The 21,868-nt window shown below is 41.3% G+C and overlaps 1 protein-coding gene across 1 annotated transcript; it reads left to right on the top strand.

The window, feature by feature from the left end:
• The first annotated feature begins 4,052 nt into the window (after window positions 1-4,052).
• Window positions 4,053-17,087, top strand: HMGB1 (high mobility group box 1). The gene is made up of 5 exons (XM_073662489.1): window positions 4,053-4,198; window positions 13,011-13,173; window positions 13,371-13,516; window positions 14,796-14,970; window positions 16,395-17,087. The coding sequence occupies exons 2-5, from the start codon at window positions 13,024-13,026 to the stop codon at window positions 16,554-16,556; spliced, it is 633 nt and encodes a 210-aa protein (XP_073518590.1). The 5' UTR covers window positions 4,053-4,198; window positions 13,011-13,023; the 3' UTR covers window positions 16,557-17,087.
• Window positions 17,088-21,868: the final 4,781 nt, after the last annotated feature.

Raw genomic sequence — 21,868 nt, 5'->3', positions numbered from 1 at the left:
CTATAGTGTAATGTGGTATATAATATATACTGACTATAGTGTAATGTGAGATATAATATATACTGACTATAGTGTAATGTGAGATAATATATACTGACTATAGTGTAATGTAGGATATAATATATACTGACTATAGTGTAATGTGGTATATAATACATACTGACTATAGTGTAATGTAGGATATAATATATACTGACTATAGTGTAATGTGAGATATAATATATACTGACTATAGTGTAATGTGGTATATAATATATACTGACTATAGTGTAATGTGAGATATAATACATACTGACTATAGTGTAATGTAGGATATAATATATACTGACTATAGTGTAATGTGAGATATAATATATACTGACTATAGTGTAATGTAGGATATAATATATACTGACTATAGTGTAATGTAGGATATCATATATACTGACTATAGTGTAATGTGGTATATATTATATACTGACTATAGTGTAATGTGAGATATAATATATACTGACTATAGTGTAATGTGGTATATAATATATACTGACTATAGTGTAATGTAGGATATAATATATACTGACTATAGTGTAATGTGAGATATAATATATACTGACTATAGTGTAATGTAGGATATAATATATACTGACTATAGTGTAATGTGAGATATAATATATACTGACTATAGTGTAATGTGAGATATAATATATACTGACTATAGTGTAATGTAGGATATCATATATACTGACTATAGTGTAATGTGAGATATAATATATACTGACTATAGTGTAATGTGAGATATAATATATACTGACTATAGTGTAATGTGGTATATAATATATACTGACTATAGTGTAATGTGAGATATAATATATACTGACTATAGTGTAATGTGAGATATAATATATACTGACTATAGTGTAATGTGGTATATAATATATACTGACTATAGTGTAATGTGAGATATAATATATACTGACTATAGTGTAATGTAGCATATAATATATACTGACTATAGTGTAATGTGGTATATAATATATACTGACTATAGTGTAATGTGGTATATAATATATACTGACTATAGTGTAATGTGAGATATAATATATACTGACTATAGTATAATGTAGGATATCATATATACTGACTATAGTGTAATGTGAGATATAATATATACTGACTATAGTGTAATGTGGTATATAATATATACTGACTATAGTGTAATGTGAGATATAATATATACTGACTATAGTGTAATGTGGTATATAATATATACTGACTATAGTGTAATGTGAGATATAATATATACTGACTATAGTGTAATGTGAGATAATATATACTGACTATAGTGTAATGTAGGATATAATATATACTGACTATAGTGTAATGTGGTATATAATACATACTGACTATAGTGTAATGTAGGATATAATATATACTGACTATAGTGTAATGTGAGATATAATATATACTGACTATAGTGTAATGTGGTATATAATATATACTGACTATAGTGTAATGTGAGATATAATACATACTGACTATAGTGTAATGTAGGATATAATATATACTGACTATAGTGTAATGTGAGATATAATATATACTGACTATAGTGTAATGTAGGATATAATATATACTGACTATAGTGTAATGTGAGATATAATATATACTGACTATAGTGTAATGTGAGATATAATATATACTGACTATAGTGTAATGTGGTATATAATATATACTGACTATAGTGTAATGTGGTATATAATATATACTGACTATAGTGTAATGTAGGATATAATATATACTGACTATAGTGTAATGTGGTATATAATATATACTGACTATAGTGTAATGTGAGATATAATATATACTGACTATAGTGTAATGTGAGATATCATATATACTGACTATAGTGTAATGTAGGATATCATATATACTGACTATAGTGTAATGTGGTATATAATATATACTGACTATAGTGTAATGTGAGGTATAATATATACTGACTATAGTGTAATGTAGGATATAATATATACTGACTATAGTGTAATGTAGGATATAATATATACTGACTATAGTGTAATGTAGGATATAATATATACTGACTATAGTGTAATGTGAGATATAATATATACTGACTATAGTGTAATGTGGTATATAATATATACTGACTATAGTGTAATGTGAGATATAATATATACTGACTATAGTGTAATGTGGTATATAATATATACTGACTATAGTGTAATGTGAGATATAATATATACTGACTATAGTGTAATGTGAGATAATATATACTGACTATAGTGTAATGTAGGATATAATATATACTGACTATAGTGTAATGTGGTATATAATACATACTGACTATAGTGTAATGTAGGATATAATATATACTGACTATAGTGTAATGTGAGATATAATATATACTGACTATAGTGTAATGTAGGATATAATATATACTGACTATAGTGTAATGTGAGATATAATATATACTGACTATAGTGTAATGTGAGATATAATATATACTGACTATAGTGTAATGTAGGATATAATATATACTGACTATAGTGTAATGTGGTATATAATATATACTGACTATAGTGTAATGTGGTATATAATATATACTGACTATAGTGTAATGTAGGATATAATATATACTGACTATAGTGTAATGTGGTATATAATATATACTGACTATAGTGTAATGTGAGATATAATATATACTGACTATAGTGTAATGTGAGATATCATATATACTGACTATAGTGTAATGTAGGATATCATATATACTGACTATAGTGTAATGTGGTATATAATATATACTGACTATAGTGTAATGTGAGGTATAATATATACTGACTATAGTGTAATGTAGGATATAATATATACTGACTATAGTGTAATGTGGTATATAATACATACTGACTATAGTGTAATGTAGGATATAATATATACTGACTATAGTGTAATGTGAGATATAATATATACTGACTATAGTGTAATGTGAGATATAATATATACTGACTATAGTGTAATGTGGTATATAATATATACTGACTATAGTGTAATGTGGTATATAATATATACTGACTATAGTGTAATGTAGGATATAATATATACTGACTATAGTGTAATGTGGTATATAATATATACTGACTATAGTGTAATGTGAGATATAATATATACTGACTATAGTGTAATGTGAGATATAATATATACTGACTATAGTGTAATGTGAGATATATTATATACTGACTATAGTGTAATGTAGGATATCATATATACTGACTATAGTGTAATGTGGTATATATTATATACTGACTATAGTGGTATATACTGTTATACAATGTAATGTGGTATATAGTAGATATAATGCTGGGTGCAGTGGATCACATGTATGGTACAGGGGTATATACTATATACCATGCAGTATAGTGTGACATGTCATGTACCTGGCTTTACACCAGTATGATCGGGTCATCCCAGGTGTGGGAGCACAAGTCCCAGCACGTCCGTGGCTGGCAGTGTGCTGTGGGACTTGTAGTTCCCCCGCAGAGGTTAGCAGGGAGCCGCCGTCCCCGGTACAGGGCGGCCTGGCTGTAATCCCCGTGCTGGAGCCGTAGCATAACGGAGGTGTCGCATTGTGCCCGTATATATGAGCCTGAAGCCCGCATATGAGGGCTCGCCCGCCCAGTCCTATCATTGTGCGCGTTCACGCCAGCCGTGTTATACAGGGGGACAATGGAGTGAAATGTTTTGGCTGTGGATGGCTGTAGGGTGTAGAAGGGGGTGAGGGTGTCCGCCGGGGCTGCAGTGCCGCCAGCTGTCCGCCCGGTAACACGTCATAGCCCCGGAATGTAGAGAAGCCCTAGCTCCGTCGCTGGCTACATTGGGTTCTATGGGCTTGCATTGCAAACACTATAACTCAGCCTTACAGCTGCATCCCGCTCGAGCGTCTCACACACTGATGACATTTCGTATTTGCGCGCTGTTTTGCTCTGGGGTGACGTCGCCTAAATCCTGACCAATCACCGTCGGCCGCTGGTCAGGACAATGGAGGCGAGCCGACCAATGAGAAGGAGGGACGAGTTGGCGGCGGCCAATCAGCGTCCGCCTGAGCTGAGAGTAATGTTACAGATTGGGAAGAGTGTGAAGAGGCTGCGTATCGATCCCGCTTTCTCTCACAGCCATTGCAGTACATTGAGCTCCATAGACACAGCATTGGGTGAGTATACGCGGCTCTAAGCCTGACACAGTGACTGGCAATGTCTATGGAAGGTAAGTATTGTGCGCGAGAACGGATGTCAAAGCACCTCCACCCGTGGCCGTGTTAATCCGCCTAAAGACGACAAATAATCCCGGGCCGGGATTAACGTTATAAACATCGGGGAGGGGGAAAAACGGTGAATTCGGGGGGAGAGAATTCTCTTTTTATGGGGTGAGCGGAGGAGCGGGGAAACTGACGGGAAACCGAGGGATAATGTCATCATTTAGTGCTTTAGGTGTGAGGTGAACTTTTAATAACGCCCGGCGGGTAAATCCGCTGTTGGTAACGGAAGGGCGACGCTCCGGGCACTGACGCCCCATGAGGAAGGGGTTAATAACGCAAGCCCCGGCATCGCTGTCCGCTATCAGGGTCGGGGCATATGTAGGGCGTATTGGCAGAGGATGCCGAAATTACCTCAGGATGTGCGGTAACATGGCTGCCTATGGGGAAAACAAGAGGACAGGGGGCGAGCCGGGGAAGGGTGAGGGTGGCGGCTGTCACCCATGAGCAGCCGAGCTGGGCTGAGGGGGTCGCAGTCGCCCCTGTCCGCCCTAGGCAGGTGCCCCCCTCCGCGGCCGCTTCTCTATGAGATGGCGGTTGCGAGCTGCACTCTCTAACATGGTGGTTCTAATAGCGTGAGGAGGCGCGTGCACGGCAACAATAGGGAGAAAGGGCGAGCGCGGCCCCGACGGCGGCGTCATTCTGCTGGCGGGAGAGCGCGCGCGCCTCCGCCGCCTCCCAGCTCTTTCTCTGTCTCTCGTATACACACATAGAGCCCCGCATAATGTCTGCGCTGAGACTGTACAGCAACGGAGCGGCCGCGGAGCGACACAGCCCGGGAGATGAGCCGCCGGCCGGGCTCCTGTCACCCCGGAACCCGCGGATGGACTCATTTCAAGGGGACTTTCTTTCATGCTGAAGAGGTTGGAAGGAAAAATAAATAAATGTTCTGGTGGACCAGTGTACTCCATGTTAGTGGTAAATCCACGACTGCGCTACATGGGAAAAGTGGAAATAGCTCCTAGACATTGCTGCAACAGGGTCACAGTGCCTCACACTCCGAAATGAGCAACAAGATTTGCTCTGCCCCAGCCCGATGTCCACGGGGTACGGCGATACCCAAATACTAACTTATCTCCAGGATTGGGGGTACATGGCCGGGCCGAGAGCCGGGCTCAGTGGTGGAGGTGGTGAAAATATATTCATAGGATCCTGTCCATCGGCCGGGCGCCCCGAGACACAGCCACTGACGGGCGCCCCGAGAGCCGAGCTCAGTGGTAGAGGTGGTGAAAATATATTCATAGGATCTAGTCCATCGGCCGGGCGCCCCGAGAGCCGAGCTCAGTGGTAGAGGTGGTGAAAATATATTCATAGGATCTAGTCCATCGGCCGGGCGCCCCGAGAGCCGAGCTCAGTGGTAGAGGTGGTGAAAATATATTCATAGGATCTAGTCCATCGGCTGAGTGCCCCGAGAGCCAGAGCCTCCCCCTGCCGGGCGCCCCGAGAGCCGGGCTCAGTGGTAGAGGTGGTGAAAATATATTCATAGGATCCAGTCCATCGGCCGGGCGCCCCGAGAGCTGAGCTCGGTGGTATAGGTGGTGAAAATATATTCATAGGATCCAGTCCATCGGCCGGGCGCCCCGAGAGCCGAGCTCAGTGGTAGAGGTGGTGAAAATATATTCATAGGATCCAGTCCATCGGCCGGGCGCCCCGAGAGCCGAGCTCAGTGGTAGAGGTGGTGAAAATATATTCATAGGACCTAGTCCATTGGCCGGGTGCCCCGAGAGCCAGAGCCTCCCCCTGCTGGGCGCCCGAGGGCCTGGCTCAGTGGTAGATGTGGTGAAAATATATTTATAGGATCCAGTCCATCAGCCAGGCGCCCCGAGAGGCGTCTGGGCCACTGCCTCCTGCCTGACGGCCCTCTTGTGTTTAGCCAGCCTGGTGTACATGACCTCGCACAAGGCCGGCTGATGAGACCGAGAGCCGCAGATGCAGTCAGGTAGGAGGCGGCTCTCAGTACTTCCGAACCACGGACGCAGATTACCGGCGTGGACTGGACCCCGCTTATAGATCCACATCAACTTTACTAATTGGATCCCCGTCTTTGATGGAGCGGAGGTGCGCAGATCTCGGCTATGTCCCACAGTCCTATAGATGGGAGTGAAGGTAATGTGTGCTCACCATACGAGCTCGTTCATGGAGGTCCAGAGCCCTGTTTTGCGATTGCTCCTCTTTTTATCCTCACTAGTGATGAGCGAGTGTGCTTGGTACTCGACTGTGTCTCGAGTGTTTTAGTGCTCGATCATCATTACTGATGACTCGGTGCGGCTGGCCAATCACAGCAATGCCAGTATCCTACATGGCTACGGCATTACCGTGTAAGGTGGGCAATTTTCGCATGTTTATTGGCTGGCTAATTGCTGCAAAATATGCGGGGCGGGGACTCGAGCACCTGCAATACTCAATCAAGCAGTGGTGAGCACGCTCAATTCTCAGTAGTGAGCAGGGCATTGACCTAGCATCTACAGATATCTGCTGGCTCATTAGGGCAAGCAGCGAGTGCTGCTCATCAGTCCTAATCTAAGCAATAGGACAGGTACACAAGACCTTGGATCTGGACAGGACAACTTCTGACACTTGTATAAAATCCTGAGATGCCAAAAAGTAGGACAACCCTCGATCCTCAATCCAATCCAAAATGACCGGCAACCAAAAACTGTAGGTTTGGAGTTTTGGCAATGGTGTCTTACTGCAAAGCCATTGCATTGTTAATCACAGTGATTGGGACATATAACGTCAAGATCACGTTACCAGAATACAATAATCAATAATACAATAATCAATCTGGTCATGATGCAACAATGTAAGTCATATTCAACTGTACGATTTCATGGATGTTGCAGATTTTTACACTTGTATAGCAACATTATATTCCACAGCGCTTTACAGACATTATCATCGCTGTCCCCATCGGGGTTCACAATCTGCATTCCCTATCAGTATGTCTTTGGAGTGTGGGAGGAAACTGGAGACCCCGGAGGAAACCCACGCAAACACAGGGAGAACATACAAACTCCTTGCAGATGTTGTCCTTGGTGGAATTTAAACCCAGGACCGCAGCACTGCAAGGCAACAAGTGTTACCCACTGATCCACCAGATACTTCTATGACCTATCCAAATCGCACTATATAATACACAGCAGCGGGCTGACTACATTGCACACCTTTTTGTTGTGTAGCCCTGGCCATAATGCAATGTCCTCATGGTGACCTTCAAGCTCTTTGATTATAGAGCTGGACAAAATATCAACATATCATTAACATTTTCCCAACCAATGAGATCAGTTAAAAAAAAAAAAAAATTAAGTTAAAATTATTCTCAGGTCTCTTGTCCGACCAGGTTTGTATCCAAAGCGAGTGATCAGAGAGAGAATTTTAATCATATTTACCTTATTTCTCGCTAGACCCGCTTTTTTTTTTTAAAATGCTTGTTAAAAAACATGTATTTTAACTATTTTTTTCTTTTTAAGCTTTTAAAAATACTATAAGTTGCCAATTAGAAAAAGCACCCAATCCTGAGTCATGCACTATTTGTTTGTCGGCACCCCACCCATCTGATAAGGGAGATAAGCCTTTCAATATATCTTTACCTATATAATTTAGTACCTATACTCTATACCTTTGTTTTATTTTTAGTGGGTTTTTTTGTTTGTTTTTTTTTCATGATCCATAAATCATGTAATTTTGAAAGCTTCCTCGTAGGCTAGGGTCACTCTGCGATCAGCTCTGCTTCCCTTTGGGATCTATGAGATTCAGACATGGTCACGACGGAGACTTTCACTACAATAAGCTAAATAGATTGCATTTGCACTCCAGGGATATGTTTTGGTTTTTTTTCTTCATACAAGCACAAGAACAGTCAAAAATATGAGGACACTTTGACACATACTTTTTTTATTATTATTTTTTTATTTTAGATGTCTACTAGAAAATATTGCTACAAATTGCCTGTAAATGCGCCATAATAGAACTAAAGCATCCAACATTTTTCCTAAAAACACTTAAAGGTGCTAGAATAGTGGTGATCAGAGGCAGAACCTTGGTCTATGGGACTCGCAGATTATATCCTCCGGTGCTCCCCGCCAGCGATTGTCTGCAGCAGTTGTGTGTAGACAGGTTCTTCTCTCTGCAGCCAAGTAAGCAATGACTGATGGGGAAGACCAGAGTGCCTGCACTAGAGCAGCAGGGGATATAAATAGAGAGTACCGTACATGTTCTTTATCCCTTCCCAACATCTGACTTGCGTATACATTAGGTGCCCGTGGAAGGAGTGGGATCTGCAGCTAAGCCTGCTCCATACACATTGGGTCCTGGCTGTGTAATACAGCTGGCACCTGTTTTCTAATTGCAGCAGGGATGGCTCGGATATTTATATTTTTTACTTAAATGCTATAGTTTAGTTGCAGACAGCTGGAATGAAGGGTTATCGGCATGGAAGGGTGATTATACTCACCCATCAGAGCTGCTTTGTGATCGCAGAGTGCCAATAGGTTACCCTAACAGCGGGGGGTCTTCTGAAGGCCATTGTCATCTTGGTACTCCTTTTGGGATTTTAGTAATTTTTGCCATATAACAGAATACTGCATTTATAAGCAACTTTTTTTTTTCTTAATACCACTCTACATTTCTTTAAAAAAAATAGATAAGTGGGTGCACCTAAAGTATTTTGGTATGTAAAACCCCCATATCGTTTGATCTGCACAAGATCAATAGTTGAGCTACTAACGGCGCAAAAAATAAGTAAAACATCCCACCATTACCCCTCTCCCAATCTAAAAATAAAAAGCATGTTTGGCTTTGGCAAGACTGGTCCGATGTTTCAAAATATAAATGACCCATATAATAAATGTAATAAAGGAAAACAAATGTCAAAAATCAAATCAGGGGAAGTCCCTAACATGCAAATTGAGGGGGTGCAATGCTACACTGATGCCCCCTTATCTGCATCCAAATGAAGTTATTTTCTTGGGTAACGTGACAGGACCACATACTAGTATGATTTTTTTTTTTTCTGGTGACTTTCCTTCATGTCTTATCATTTGAAATGGATTTTGGGGGTGATAAACTCCCTTTAAACATATATTTACTTTTTTTTTTATTTTCCAGTGTATTTATAAAAAAAAAAAAAAAAAACTCAAAAAACATCATAATGTACCTGAATAGGATAAAGATCAAAATACAGAACAGCTGGTACTAAATGTACAGCATGAAGGTGTAATGACCGGTGTATAAAATATCTCATGGTGCAGTGTAAGCCAGACAAATCTGTCGGACTCCTCCGATCTTACATCATTGGCCTATTGTAAGGATCCGCCATCCATACTGTGATCCCGCAAAATTCCCTTAATAATACGAGGCCACAAAAATTGGACATTAGTGTAGTTGAGGCTTCAGTAGACCGAAAAAAAAGGCAACTTGTGCCCGATTCATTTATGGTTTGTGTTTGTACTGTGGTTTTCAATGACGGGTGAAGGGTTTTTTTTTGCCCGAAATTCTTCAAATTGGCACGCACAGTTCTTGAGTTTTGTGTTTTAAATAAATAAAATAAACGCTTTTTTATTTTTTAGTGCAAATATTCACACGTTCCACTCAAATCATGCAAAGAAATCAATGTTCATAAAATCACTACAGGCAGAGACTGGAGAATATTTGCTCTAAAATTTAATGATTTTAAAATATCATAATTGATGAATCAGCTGAAAATGACAAACATTAAAGAAAATATATAATATATATTATATAAAAAATAGGCCCAAATGAAAAACACAGATAACCAAATGCAAAAAATGAACCAGGCCGATGTTGGTGTAGATACTGTAGATCAGTAAGGCAGCCGCCATAACTTGTTGTGGGCCTGTACTGGTCCTTGTACCTCCAGTTATTCTCTGGCACATAATGGGTTGTTTGTCTTTCTTTTTTATTTATATATTTTTTGTGCGGTTCCTGAGCTCTTCTAGGATAGAAGACTTTCACAGAGCTCCCATATGGTGGCACAGGGAGCGCCTATGGCCCTTGTAGCCACTCGTATTGTTGTGCCACGTCCGTGTGAGGTCCAGCATAGCCTGCCAAATTGGCACTGGCATTGACTGTTACAACAGGCAGTGCCCCCCAAGGAGAAGACCCCCTTATCTCCATCTTTATCTATTGCCTGTATGTGGAGGCTGCTTTGTGAGCCTTTTTAATGTATATTAACATAGTATGCAGAAACACCAGCCCATAAAACAAGGGAGTGGATGGTGTGGAGAAACCTACATAAGGCGAGGGGTAAAGTTACCCAGACCCCTAACACATTTTTTGTTATTTTACTTGAAGGACAGTCTCATTGATGCCAGCCATTGTCTTATAAAACTGACTCCTGATTTTCTCAATTTCACTGCTGTTACAGCAGAGAGACCCTTCTCAAGGTCACTTTAATTCACTTCCTCTCTTTTTTCAAGATCTCTTGTAGTCATTGATTGGGAACATTCTGGTTTCCACCCTGATCCTATCCAGCTGCCAGAAATGCGGGTTTCAGCATTGTACCCACCGCTGTGGTACAGAGGTGTAATGAGGAGCTCATGCTCTCCTGAGAAGCCGATTTACATAATGTTCCTGTTATATGTAGTTGGATTAAGATAAATTTGCATATTTCATTATATCTATAAATCATACAGATGTTTTAATTCCAGAAGGACTGGTATTATCAATGGGACATGCATTTACGTATGGTTTCCATTCACAGTATAAACTCTCTTCCCGTCGGTCCTTATGTGCAAATTGAAAATAAAATGTCTCCATGACCTTTACTTACACCACATCAGCCATGAAGTAGAACGCATAGCAGGCAAGAATCCCACATTAAAGTGCTTTTCTGCGATTTCACATGTAAAGCACCATGGAATAAATGGCGCTATAATAATAAATAATACGTATTTTACTATAGGCTCGCAGACAAAAGCTTATGATCCCAGCCTCCCCAGGTCCAGCGCTGCTTCTATACCACTGCTTTGTCTTTGTCAACAGTAAGGTGACCACTGCAGACAATCTCTGTGCTCTATTTTTATGGCAATGTAAAAAAAATAAATTGTGAAATAAAAAGCCATCAAGAGACTGTTTCTCAGCTGACTTATCCTAGGGAGGCGACAGCTTTTCAAAACATGTTTACTCTGAAATTCCGTCTTGGAGTAAAACAGTCTCTACCAGTGTCTAATTCGTGCTACCGAGGCTCGTAGAGTCCGATGGGACGTTCATTTTACCATAAAAACCTGGTTTAAATAATTGGATTTTCTGATTGCACATTCCCATTCAGGACACATCTTGTTGTATCCTATTGGCTTCTCACAATGTGATGGCCTCTCATTAGATATCTGACTGCCACCAAATCTGAGAATGAAGGGGCGGCCGCCAGGGCTGTGGAGTCTGTATAAAATGGACCATCTCCTAAAATATATAATAAATTGGGTACAGTAGTACAATGCAGTTTGTGGGGAATATTTTTTCATAAGAATTTGGGAAAGTTATGAAATGTCCTATAAATGTCTGTCCTATTCCTGATCTAAGGGTCTAGACTTTTAGTTGAGATGAATCTGTGCTATAGTAAATTTATCACTTAAACATGAGCCATGTATGAGGGAGTCGGTGTCATGGAAATTGAGGAATCAGAGGTTTGGCTTACCGACTCCACATCCCTGGCGGCCGCGCCGTGTTAAAGTACTGACTGCAGCAGTGTGACGCGTGTCCATGCACTATTAATAGGCGAGCTCAGTATTGGGGTCTCCGCACATGGGATCTGTTTTGAGCTCAGGATATCTAGTTGTTCTCACGGGAACAGGAGTTAGTCCGGACCTTGGCCCGTACGTACAGTAGCCATCCATGGGCATTTGCTCGGCACAAGGAATAGTCAATGCGGCCACTCCAATATAAAGTTAATGAGCTGCATTATCTGCGTGCTGGGGCAAAGCCGTAGTGAGCCCACAGGTCATGATGACGCCTGCTAGATCTGTAGCTCACATGAAGACTAAAATGGGTTTCAAGGACATGCCTTTTCAATCGATGGGGGCAAAGGGGACATCAGGAATGGGACCCCTGATGGCCTATCATAAGGATACCGTAATCAAGAGATTTTAGTCTCGTAGCGAGCAGGTACAAGTCCATGGTCAGTATGTCGGTGTCATTTTTTTTTTTTTTTAGACCCCAACTGGGGTTGAAACGAACATTGCCTCATGACTTGAGGGAATCAAGGACACAAGTTGATGGAGCTATATTGGGGACAGGTCATCAATATCAAGGCCTCGGATAGCCGGACTTTAAGATTAAACATACACAAGACCGTTTTATGGCTCCTTTTGTCCGGAGCTGTAGTAGGCCTTCCATAGAGGTACGTGCTGTTCCTCTATATTTGCCAATCTCACATGGAGATTCCTAGGAAGAAATTGAACAGAAAAATGTTCCATCTTCCTCTACATGTACATGTGTATACTAGAGGAGAATATCTTCGTATCACAAAGCCTCTATGTCCGTGCACCATGCTTGGCTTTTGTGTCCATGTGTATACCACATTTGTAACTTGAGGGCAAAAAGAAAACCTCTCCCAAAAACCTGACGTATTTTTGCTGGAGTCCAACAAAAAATATAATAGAAAATCCAAAGCGTAATCCCCATATGCTCAAATTATTATAATGCAGAACTAAACTGATGGAGTTTAAAAATCTCCAAATTTCTTTTCTTACAGAATTTTATTAAAAATGGGGAAAGGTGATCCCAAGAAGCCCAGAGGCAAAATGTCCTCCTATGCTTACTTTGTGCAGACGTGCAGAGAAGAGCACAAGAAAAAGCATCCTGATGCATCTGTGAACTTCGCAGAATTCTCCAAGAAGTGCTCCGAACGGTGGAAGGTAAAATATTCATGATGTTGTTGGGAAGCTCGCTAATATTTATCCTCAAATTTATGCTCAGAGCATGAAAATAAATGTGAGACCTAATACGTAGTGTGAGTACACCGCCTGCGATGCCATGTGTCCTGTGTGAACACGGCAGATGAGGTATAGTGTAGTCGCTTTTTGTACATTGGATTTTCTTTTCTTCTCCATAGACTATGTCTGCTAAAGAGAAGGGAAAGTTTGAAGACATGGCGAAGGCAGACAAGGTTCGCTATGAAACCGAAATGAAAGTTTACATGCCGCCCAAAGGAGAATCAAAAAAGAAGTTTAAGGACCCAAATGCACCAAAGAGACCACCGTGAGTTAACCCCTTAAGGACACAGTCAATGTTCGTTTTTGCGTTTTCATTTTTCCCCCTCCTTTTTCAAATAACCATAACTTTTATATTTTATTTTACGATCAACATAGATATAAGGATGGCTTGTTGTAAAATAAATGATGTCATTCAAAACTACCATACAGAGTAAGAGAAAATGGCAAAAAAAAATTCCGGGGAGGGGGGGATTTTGTTAACCAGTTCCAATGTTTTTTTTTGGGGGGGGGGGGGGGGTATTTTTATGCCATTAATTGATTATTGTGCATAAAAATGGTCTGACAACATGACTCTCCAGATCACTGCAATTACATTGGCATCCCACCAAAAAAAATTAGTGCCGCCATTTTTTTTATTATTTTTTTAAAGGCCCACAAAATTTTTTTTATGTTTTTGTCAATTAAGCTGCACCAGGGTTTGTTTTTTTTGCGTGACAAGCTGATGTTTGTAACCTTTTGGAGAACGTACAATATCTTGGTCAATATTTATTACATTTCTTTGTGGAATATGTAGTGACAAAAAAAAACAAAACAGGAATCTTGACTTTCAGATTTATTTTTGTCTTTGACACTTAACGTACGGATTAAACCATATTAGATTTTGATAAATCGCACTTCTGTGGATGCTGCTGTACCAAATATGTATTTTTTTTTTACATTTCTTTAGTTTTAATTGGCGGAAAGATGGAGGATTCAAATATTTGTTTATTTTTACTCTTCTCTTTTTCAGTCCCATAGGTGACTCAAACCTGCGATTGCTGTATTTAAATGCTTGCACTATATAGTGATAGTACTACTGTGTATATTAAAAATCCCAGTCTTTTGTAATTCCCTTCTTTGCTGGACATGACAGGGAAATAACATAATAGGCCTGGGGGGCCTTGATCCAACCCCCGGCTGTGATGGCCACCCATCAGTTCATTCCCTGCTATTGCGAGGGTGAAGAAGAGGATTTGCATGCATGCTTGTACACACACACTATGGCAGGATCACTGCGCCTAAATAACCTCAGTGAATGGCGGCTGCATACATGAGGTTAACCACCAGAAATTGCTCTTAAAGGCGAATGCCAGCTGTGTAATACAGCTGGCACCTGCCCTGTGCTGAGCGGGCTCAACCCCTGAGCTTGCACCAAACGCCCTAAAAATCTCCATGGTGTAATAGTAAGTCATGGAGCATTAAGGAGTAAATGGTTTTAGGCTTAAACATCCTCAGTAGTGAATGTATTATTACGTTTTTTTCTCATATTTTATTTTTCCACACAGCTCGGCTTTCTTCTTGTTTTGCTCTGACTTCCGTCCTAAAATCAAAGGAGAGCATCCAGGCTTGACCATTGGAGACGTTGCAAAGAAGCTAGGAGAGATGTGGAATAACACTGCATCAGAGGACAAGGTGCCTTACGAGAAGAAAGCATCCAAACTGAAGGAGAAGTACAAGAAGGTAATCTTCTGTGCCGATAGTAGATGTCACTTGACTTAATTGCTTGTGTTCGTCTCCCCAAACTTTTACATTTCGGCTGTGGGGCACCATGGTGGTATTGCCACCGCTGTTTTCTCCTAGGGGAAAATCGCAAGATGTTTTGCAACCATTGCACAATTTTTTTTCTGAGTGTTACCTGATCATTGCCATTTGGTCTTCATTGAAGTTTTCTACCTAAAAGTTTTTAGTATGTGTCCAGTCTCCCAAAAGAGGAAAGACCCTGATCACATTACTGATTCACAGATGAAATATTGTAGTCTGTGGTGGTGGTGTAATTCTCAACATCCAGACTATGGAATCCCAAATTAAATCAGTTGTAACCTAATTTAAATTAAAGGGATCTGTCACGACTCCATTCTGAAGAATACCGAATTGTCTGCTGTGCTATAAATGCATATAAATATCGCTTACTTGGCAGGTTCTCGTCTCCTGCTGCCTCCACGTGCCGTCTGGTACCAGAGGAAATGGACACGCAAACTTGTGTGACTAAAGCCGTCCCTCTACACCTAACCCTGGTGTACGGTGATCTTATATAAAATTGTTGTATGGATGAACGCTATATACTTTACAGCAGCTTGTATAGCATTGCTTGCCATGGCTTTATACAGAAGGTGGCAGTGTGTAACCAAGAATCTTGTGTAGTCCAATACTACGGGAAGAGCTTACAGTAGTGTTACACACATGCGTATATACGTACCAGAAGAGGGAGACACCTATAACATTTTTTTGAAGCTTCAGTGTTAAGCAGGCGTCTCAACTTATATACTGACCTATATGAGCCTGTTTGTGATGGAGCATATACCTTCTCCACAGTGCCCCTTTTATAAACTGCTTACATTCATCCTGTCCCAAAAGTCAGGCAGTGACTAATCGGTTTTCTTGTGTGTGAAATGTTATCACACCAGTCAAGGTGTCTAGAGATGTGTAGTCTGTAGAAACCCAACATGATAGGCCTTGGTAGTGCTGGGAAAATTCAGTCCTGTTGAAGGAAGGAAAGGTTTCTGTAAACCTACCTTACCTGTTATTTAGACCAACATATTTATTCACATCAGTGCTTGGCTCGTGTCGGGTTTTACCATCTGTGATTTTCATGTATGGATAAATAAATGACAATGTTAATCACAGATTACACACTGATGCAATCCATAATTTTCATGGACCCATAGACTTTTGTGGGCACTTTTCATCGACCTGTGAATTGTAAATTATAATGGGTAAAAAGCACGGAAAGAATACGTAAATGTAAAAATCAGAGGCCTATAGGTGGGGTTTCTTCCATAGTGTTGTTTTTTTTTTTTTTTGTTTTTTTTTTTTAACTATAATGGCATTCACACTTGCATTTTAGGTATTTGAGATATGAAATGTATTTTTTTTTTTCTTTGCAGGATATGGCACTATATCGTTCCAAAGGCAAACTAGATACAGGAAAAAAGGCCCCTGCTAAGCCCGAAAAGAGCAAGAGAGCTGAGGATGATGAAGACGACGATGAAGATGAAGAAGAGGAGGAGGAAGACGAAGAAGAGGAGGAGGAAGATGATGATGAATGAGCATCTACATGAGCCTTTTTTTTTTTTTTTTTCCTTTTATTTTATTTTTCTTTTGTCTATATAGCATTTAACCCCCTGTACACAGCTCACTCATTTTTAAAGATAAAAACAAATCAAATATATGAATGTGTACGATTTGTTTTTAAACTGTACAGTGTCTTTATTTCCTTTTTTATTTTATTTTTTTTTCTTGTATAGGTAGCACACTACCAGCTGTGTCTTTAGACTTCCCTTTCTTCTTTTTTTTTTTCTTTTTATTATCCTTTTTTTGTGGTTTTCAATGGCCACTTGACCTTGCCTGGTACAGGACGGGGGTTGTAAATTGGCATGGAAATTTGAGCAGGTTCATGTTGTGCACAGCACAGACTAGTTATATGGGGATGTAGATCATTTCATTTTCAGTTGTCTTAGCATCATAATTGTTGTTCTGTTTAACTGAATACCACTCTAATTGCGAAAAGAAAAAAAAAAGTTGCAAATGTTTTGTTGACATTCTGATTGCTTCTAAGTAAAAACAATTTTTTTTATTAATTCTGGTCTTTTCTTTGGATTATAGTTACTTTCAGCATTTTACATTTGATAAAAAAAAAAACATGAATTGTTACTGATAATCCGGAGGATTTTGTTAAAGGATCATTCTAACCATCTGTATTCAGACGACTAGAACAGTTCACACCACATCGCTGGTGTGAACTGTGTGCTCTCCGATGAAGCAGAAATAAAGCTACCAGTGCTTTATTTTTTTGAGCCGCACTTGCAAGCAGTATTGCAAACTGCTTGCTAGCACACACTTTGTCTAGGAAACCGGCCATTCTCGCACACAACAGTAACATTGTCAATGAGCACTAAACACTAATTTTATTTTATTTCTTTTAATAAATGAAGTGCTCTTAAATATAAAGGGGGTTATCTAACACCATCCATTGCCACTCGCATACACATCCAAACTGAACTGATAACATGAAGACCCCACACACCTGCTGAGACTCGTGCACTATCATGTGTGGGGTTGTAATGTTATCAGCAACTCTCACTTCCAACTCGAAAATGAGTGGCTGTGGACATGGGCAATTATCCCATCTTAATCAATATAACAGTCCGAATGACTTTTTTTTTTTTTTTTTTTTTTTTTTTTTTTTTTTCTTATTGAATTTTTGTTTTTACAAAACTTTGAGATATGTGTATGTATGTGGGGTTTTTTATTTATTTTTTTTCATCCAAATTTGCTCTGCGTCCATTTTTACCATCAGTGTGGCATTTCTCATGCAAAGAAAAAAAATCAAAGCTTTCCGTTACAAATGTAATCCTAGGCAGCTCTGAGATGCCACGCAGGGCATTTGAGTGTTATCCTCCTTTTTCACAAACCCATTTACTTGAACAGGCAAGTGTGATCTGCAAATCAGATAAAAAAAAAAAAAAAAAGATCCTAGTTACTTACCGGTAACGGGATTTTACAGAGCCCATGACAGCACCACCTGAGAGAGGATATCCGCCCACCAAGGACAGGAACCTACTGAATAAAAAGGCGGTACCTCTCCTCCGCATCAGTTTTGTTTCAGAGCATGAGAGGGCCTCCGAAAAATAGGTTAATACATAACTGCCACCTCAACATTTGTAATAAAACACCTTAAAAAGTGCACACCATAGTGATAAAGGGGAGGGAATTAATAGGGTGCTGTCATGGGCTCTGTAAAATCCCGTTACCGGCAAGTAACTAGGATCTTTTCCCCTTCTCCCATGACAGCACCACCTGAGAGATTTATAGAGATCAAATACCAGAGGGAGGGATCACCGTTTGCAACACCTTCCTACCAAAGGACAGATCAGTAGAAGAGGAAAGGTCAAGACAGTAATGTTTGTAAAATGTAGCGGGGGATGACCAAGTTGCCGCCTTACATATGATGTCGATGGGCACATCCGCCTTCTCAGCCCAGGAAGCAGCTACCGCTCTTGTGGAATGGGCCTTCAGGTTCTCTGGAACCGGCAGATTGCTAGAAGAGTAGGCTAAGGTAATAGTATCCCTGACCCATCTAGCTATGGTCCCCCTTGTAACCTTAAGTCCTTTCCTAGCCCCCTGAAAGGATATAAATAAGGCGTCACTCTTTCTCCAGGCTTTTGTAACTTCCAAATACCGGACTAACACCCTCCTAACATCTAAGGTGTGAAGCTTATGTTCCTCAGAATCCCTAGGATTAGGATAGAAGGAAGGGAGAGTGATTACTTGCGTCCTATGGAATTTGGAGGCTACTTTTGGAAGATAGGCCGGGTCTGGTCTTAAGATTACTCTATCCGTACATACTTGAGTGAATGGATGGTTAACGGATAGTGCGTGTAAGTCACTGACTCTACGAGCTGATGTCAGGGCTACCAGTAGAGCAGTCTTTAAAGTTAAGATTTTTTCTGAAACCTTCTCTAAGGGCTCCAAGGGAGGTTTGGTTAACGCTTCCAGAACCAAATTAAGGTCCCAAGGAGGCATTCTTGGAATAGGAATAGGTCTGGATCTATGACAAGCTTTAATAAATCTAATGATCCATCTATTTGCTGCCAAGTCATAATTATACAGTGCCCCCAGAGCTGATACCTGCACCTTAAGAGTACTGGTGGCTAGTCCCATATTTAACCCCTTCTGAGGAATTCTAGTATGGCCTCAATAGGAATCCTCCCTTTGGCAGACTGACCCGAGGTAGACAAGAACTTGGCCCAGGTTCTACCATAGATTCTATTTGTTATCGGCTTTCTTCTTGCCAGAAGGGTAGTAACAAGATCCGGAGAAAACCCCCTTTGCGTCAATAGCGACCTCTCAGAATCCAGGCCGTCAAATGCAGGCCTGCTCTTTGGGGATGACAGACTGGGCCCTGCCTGAGGAGATCCGGGATGTCCGGAAGAACCCATGGATCTGCTTGGGACATTCTCTTCATCCAAGTGAACCTTGGTCTCTTGGGCCAGAACGGGGCGATCACTATAACCCTCGCCCGTTCCTCTGGAATCTTCCTCAGGATAGTAGGGATCAGTACTAAAGGGGGAAAGGCATAAGCTAGAGTAAAATCCCATGGAATCTGCAGCGCGTCCACCGCAAACGCCCCCTCCTTTGGATTCAGGGAGCAAAAGGTTTCGGTCTTCCGATTGTGTCTGTTTGCAAATAGGTCTATCTGGGGCTGTCCCCACCGACCCACAATCTGCTGAAAAACGGCTGGATTCAACTCCCACTCTCCTTGTTTCAAGGTGTGATGACTCAAGAAATCGGCCTTTATGTTCTCTTCCCCTTTTATATGCAGCGCCGAAAGCGTGACCAGCCGACTCTCGGCAAACCTGAAGATATGATCCGCTACTAACATCAGAGGGAGAGACCTGGTACCCCCCTGATGATTGATGTAGGCGACTGTTGATCTGTTGTCTGACATTATCCTGACGTGAGGACCCCGAAGAGCAGAACTGAATTCTTTTAGAGCGTTTCTCGCTGCCAACAGTTCTTTCGTGTTGGAAGAGAGACTTGTCTCGCTGTCCGACCAGAGGCCTTGTACAGAACGATCCCTTAGGTGAGCTCCCCAACCTTCTGCACTTGCGTCTGTTGTAATTGTATCCGACACCTGGAAGGTCCAAGGAACCCCCAAAGATAGGTTGACCGGAGATGTCCACCAGTCCAGGGAGTTGCTCACGACATCTGGAAGAGACATCTTCCCATTCAGGCGACCTTTGAGCCGCCTGTCCGCTGCCAGAATCTCCTGTTGAAGACATCTGGAATGGTACTGGGCCCACTGAACCGCCGGGATGCAAGACGTCATTGTACCCAACAGAGACATTGCACTCCTCAGGGTCATGGTCGGATTGCTGATAACCTGAGATATTAGGGATCTGATCTTCAGCTTCTTTTCCTCTGGCAGAAGACAGGTTTGGTTTTCTGAGTCCAGAATGAGACCCAGGAAAGACTGAACCCTCTTTGGTTCCAGCCTTGACTTCTCCAGATTTAATAGCCAACCTAGGCGTCTTAGACAGGCCATGACGTCCGCCAGGGCTAGAGCACAGAGTTGACTTGATCTGCCCACTACTAAGAAGTCGTCGAGATAAGGGATGACCAGAATATCTCTTTCCCTCAAGTGCGCTGTGACCTCCAGAATAATTTTTGTGAAGACTCTTGGCGCCATGGAAATGCCAAAGGGAAGAGCTGCGAACTGAAAATGCCTTACGTGCCTGCTGAATTGTACAGCTACTCTTAGAAACTGTTGATGATGTGGCAAAATCGGGACGTGGTAGTAGGCATCCTTCAGATCGAGGACGCACATAAAACAGTCCGGAAATAACATCTTTATGGCTGATTTTATTGTTTCCATCTTGAACGGCCTGTAGATTAAATGGTCTTTCAGCCTCTTTAAGTTCGCAATGGTCCTGAAGGAGCCGTCCGGCTTCTTTATTAGGAAGAGAGTCAAATAGAATCCTCTTCCTTGCTCGGGTGCAGGTGTTTCCACCAGAACTCCTTTCATGAGCAGAGAGAGAACTTCCTGCTGTAAGGCTATCTGTTCTGCTAAACTCCTGGGGGCTGATATTTTGACAGTGTTCTTGGGCCTGCTTTTGAACTCTAATGTGAGCCCCCTCCTGATTATCCCTAAGATCCAAGGATTGGATGAAATTTCCTTCCAGGCAGGCAGGAAGTGGGACAATCTTCCTCCCACCTGGAGGGAACTGTCACTTAGGGGCTTTCTTATTCTCGGAGGAGGGACCCCCGAACATGAAGCCTCTGTTATACGGCTTTCTGTCTTTCCAGCTACCTTGGTCTCTGGGAGCTTTACTGCGGCTGTATTTTCTCTTCCGAAAGGAGCTGTTAAACCGGGAACCAGACACCGTGGGAAATCCATGTTTTTTGTCTGCGGCTTTATCTAGGATGTCATCTAGACCTTTGCCAAACAAGAAGTCCCCCTCACAAGGGATTGAGCACAGTTTAGACTTTGACTGCACATCCCCTGGCCAGCTTTTGAGCCATAGCGCCCTACGGGCTGCATTAGAGAGGTTTGCAGACCGGGCAGCCAGCCTAACTGAATCTGCCGATGCATCTGCCAGGAATGCAGCCGCTCCCTGCACAAGAGGAAGGTCCGATAGAATTTTCTCCCTGGACACATTCCCCCTGATCTGGTCTTCCAATTGTTGAAGCCAGATCATCATAGATCTAGCGGTGCAGGTGGCTGCTACTGCCGGTTTAAGGGCCCCTGCTGACGACTCCCAGGCTTGTTTAAGGAAGGACTCTGCTTTTTTATCCAGCGGGTCTTTTAAGGCTCCTAAATCCTCAAAGGGCAGAGTGGATTTTTTTGAAGATTTTGAAA

This window comes from Phyllobates terribilis, unplaced genomic scaffold, assembly GCF_046119375.1.
Source record: "Phyllobates terribilis strain yellow unplaced genomic scaffold, ASM4611937v1 Scaffold_2__4_contigs__length_985480577, whole genome shotgun sequence".
Classification (NCBI taxonomy): Eukaryota; Metazoa; Chordata; class Amphibia; order Anura; family Dendrobatidae; genus Phyllobates; species Phyllobates terribilis.
The sequence above is the reverse complement of the archived record's forward strand: the minus strand, read 5'-3'. Positions and strand labels throughout refer to the sequence as shown.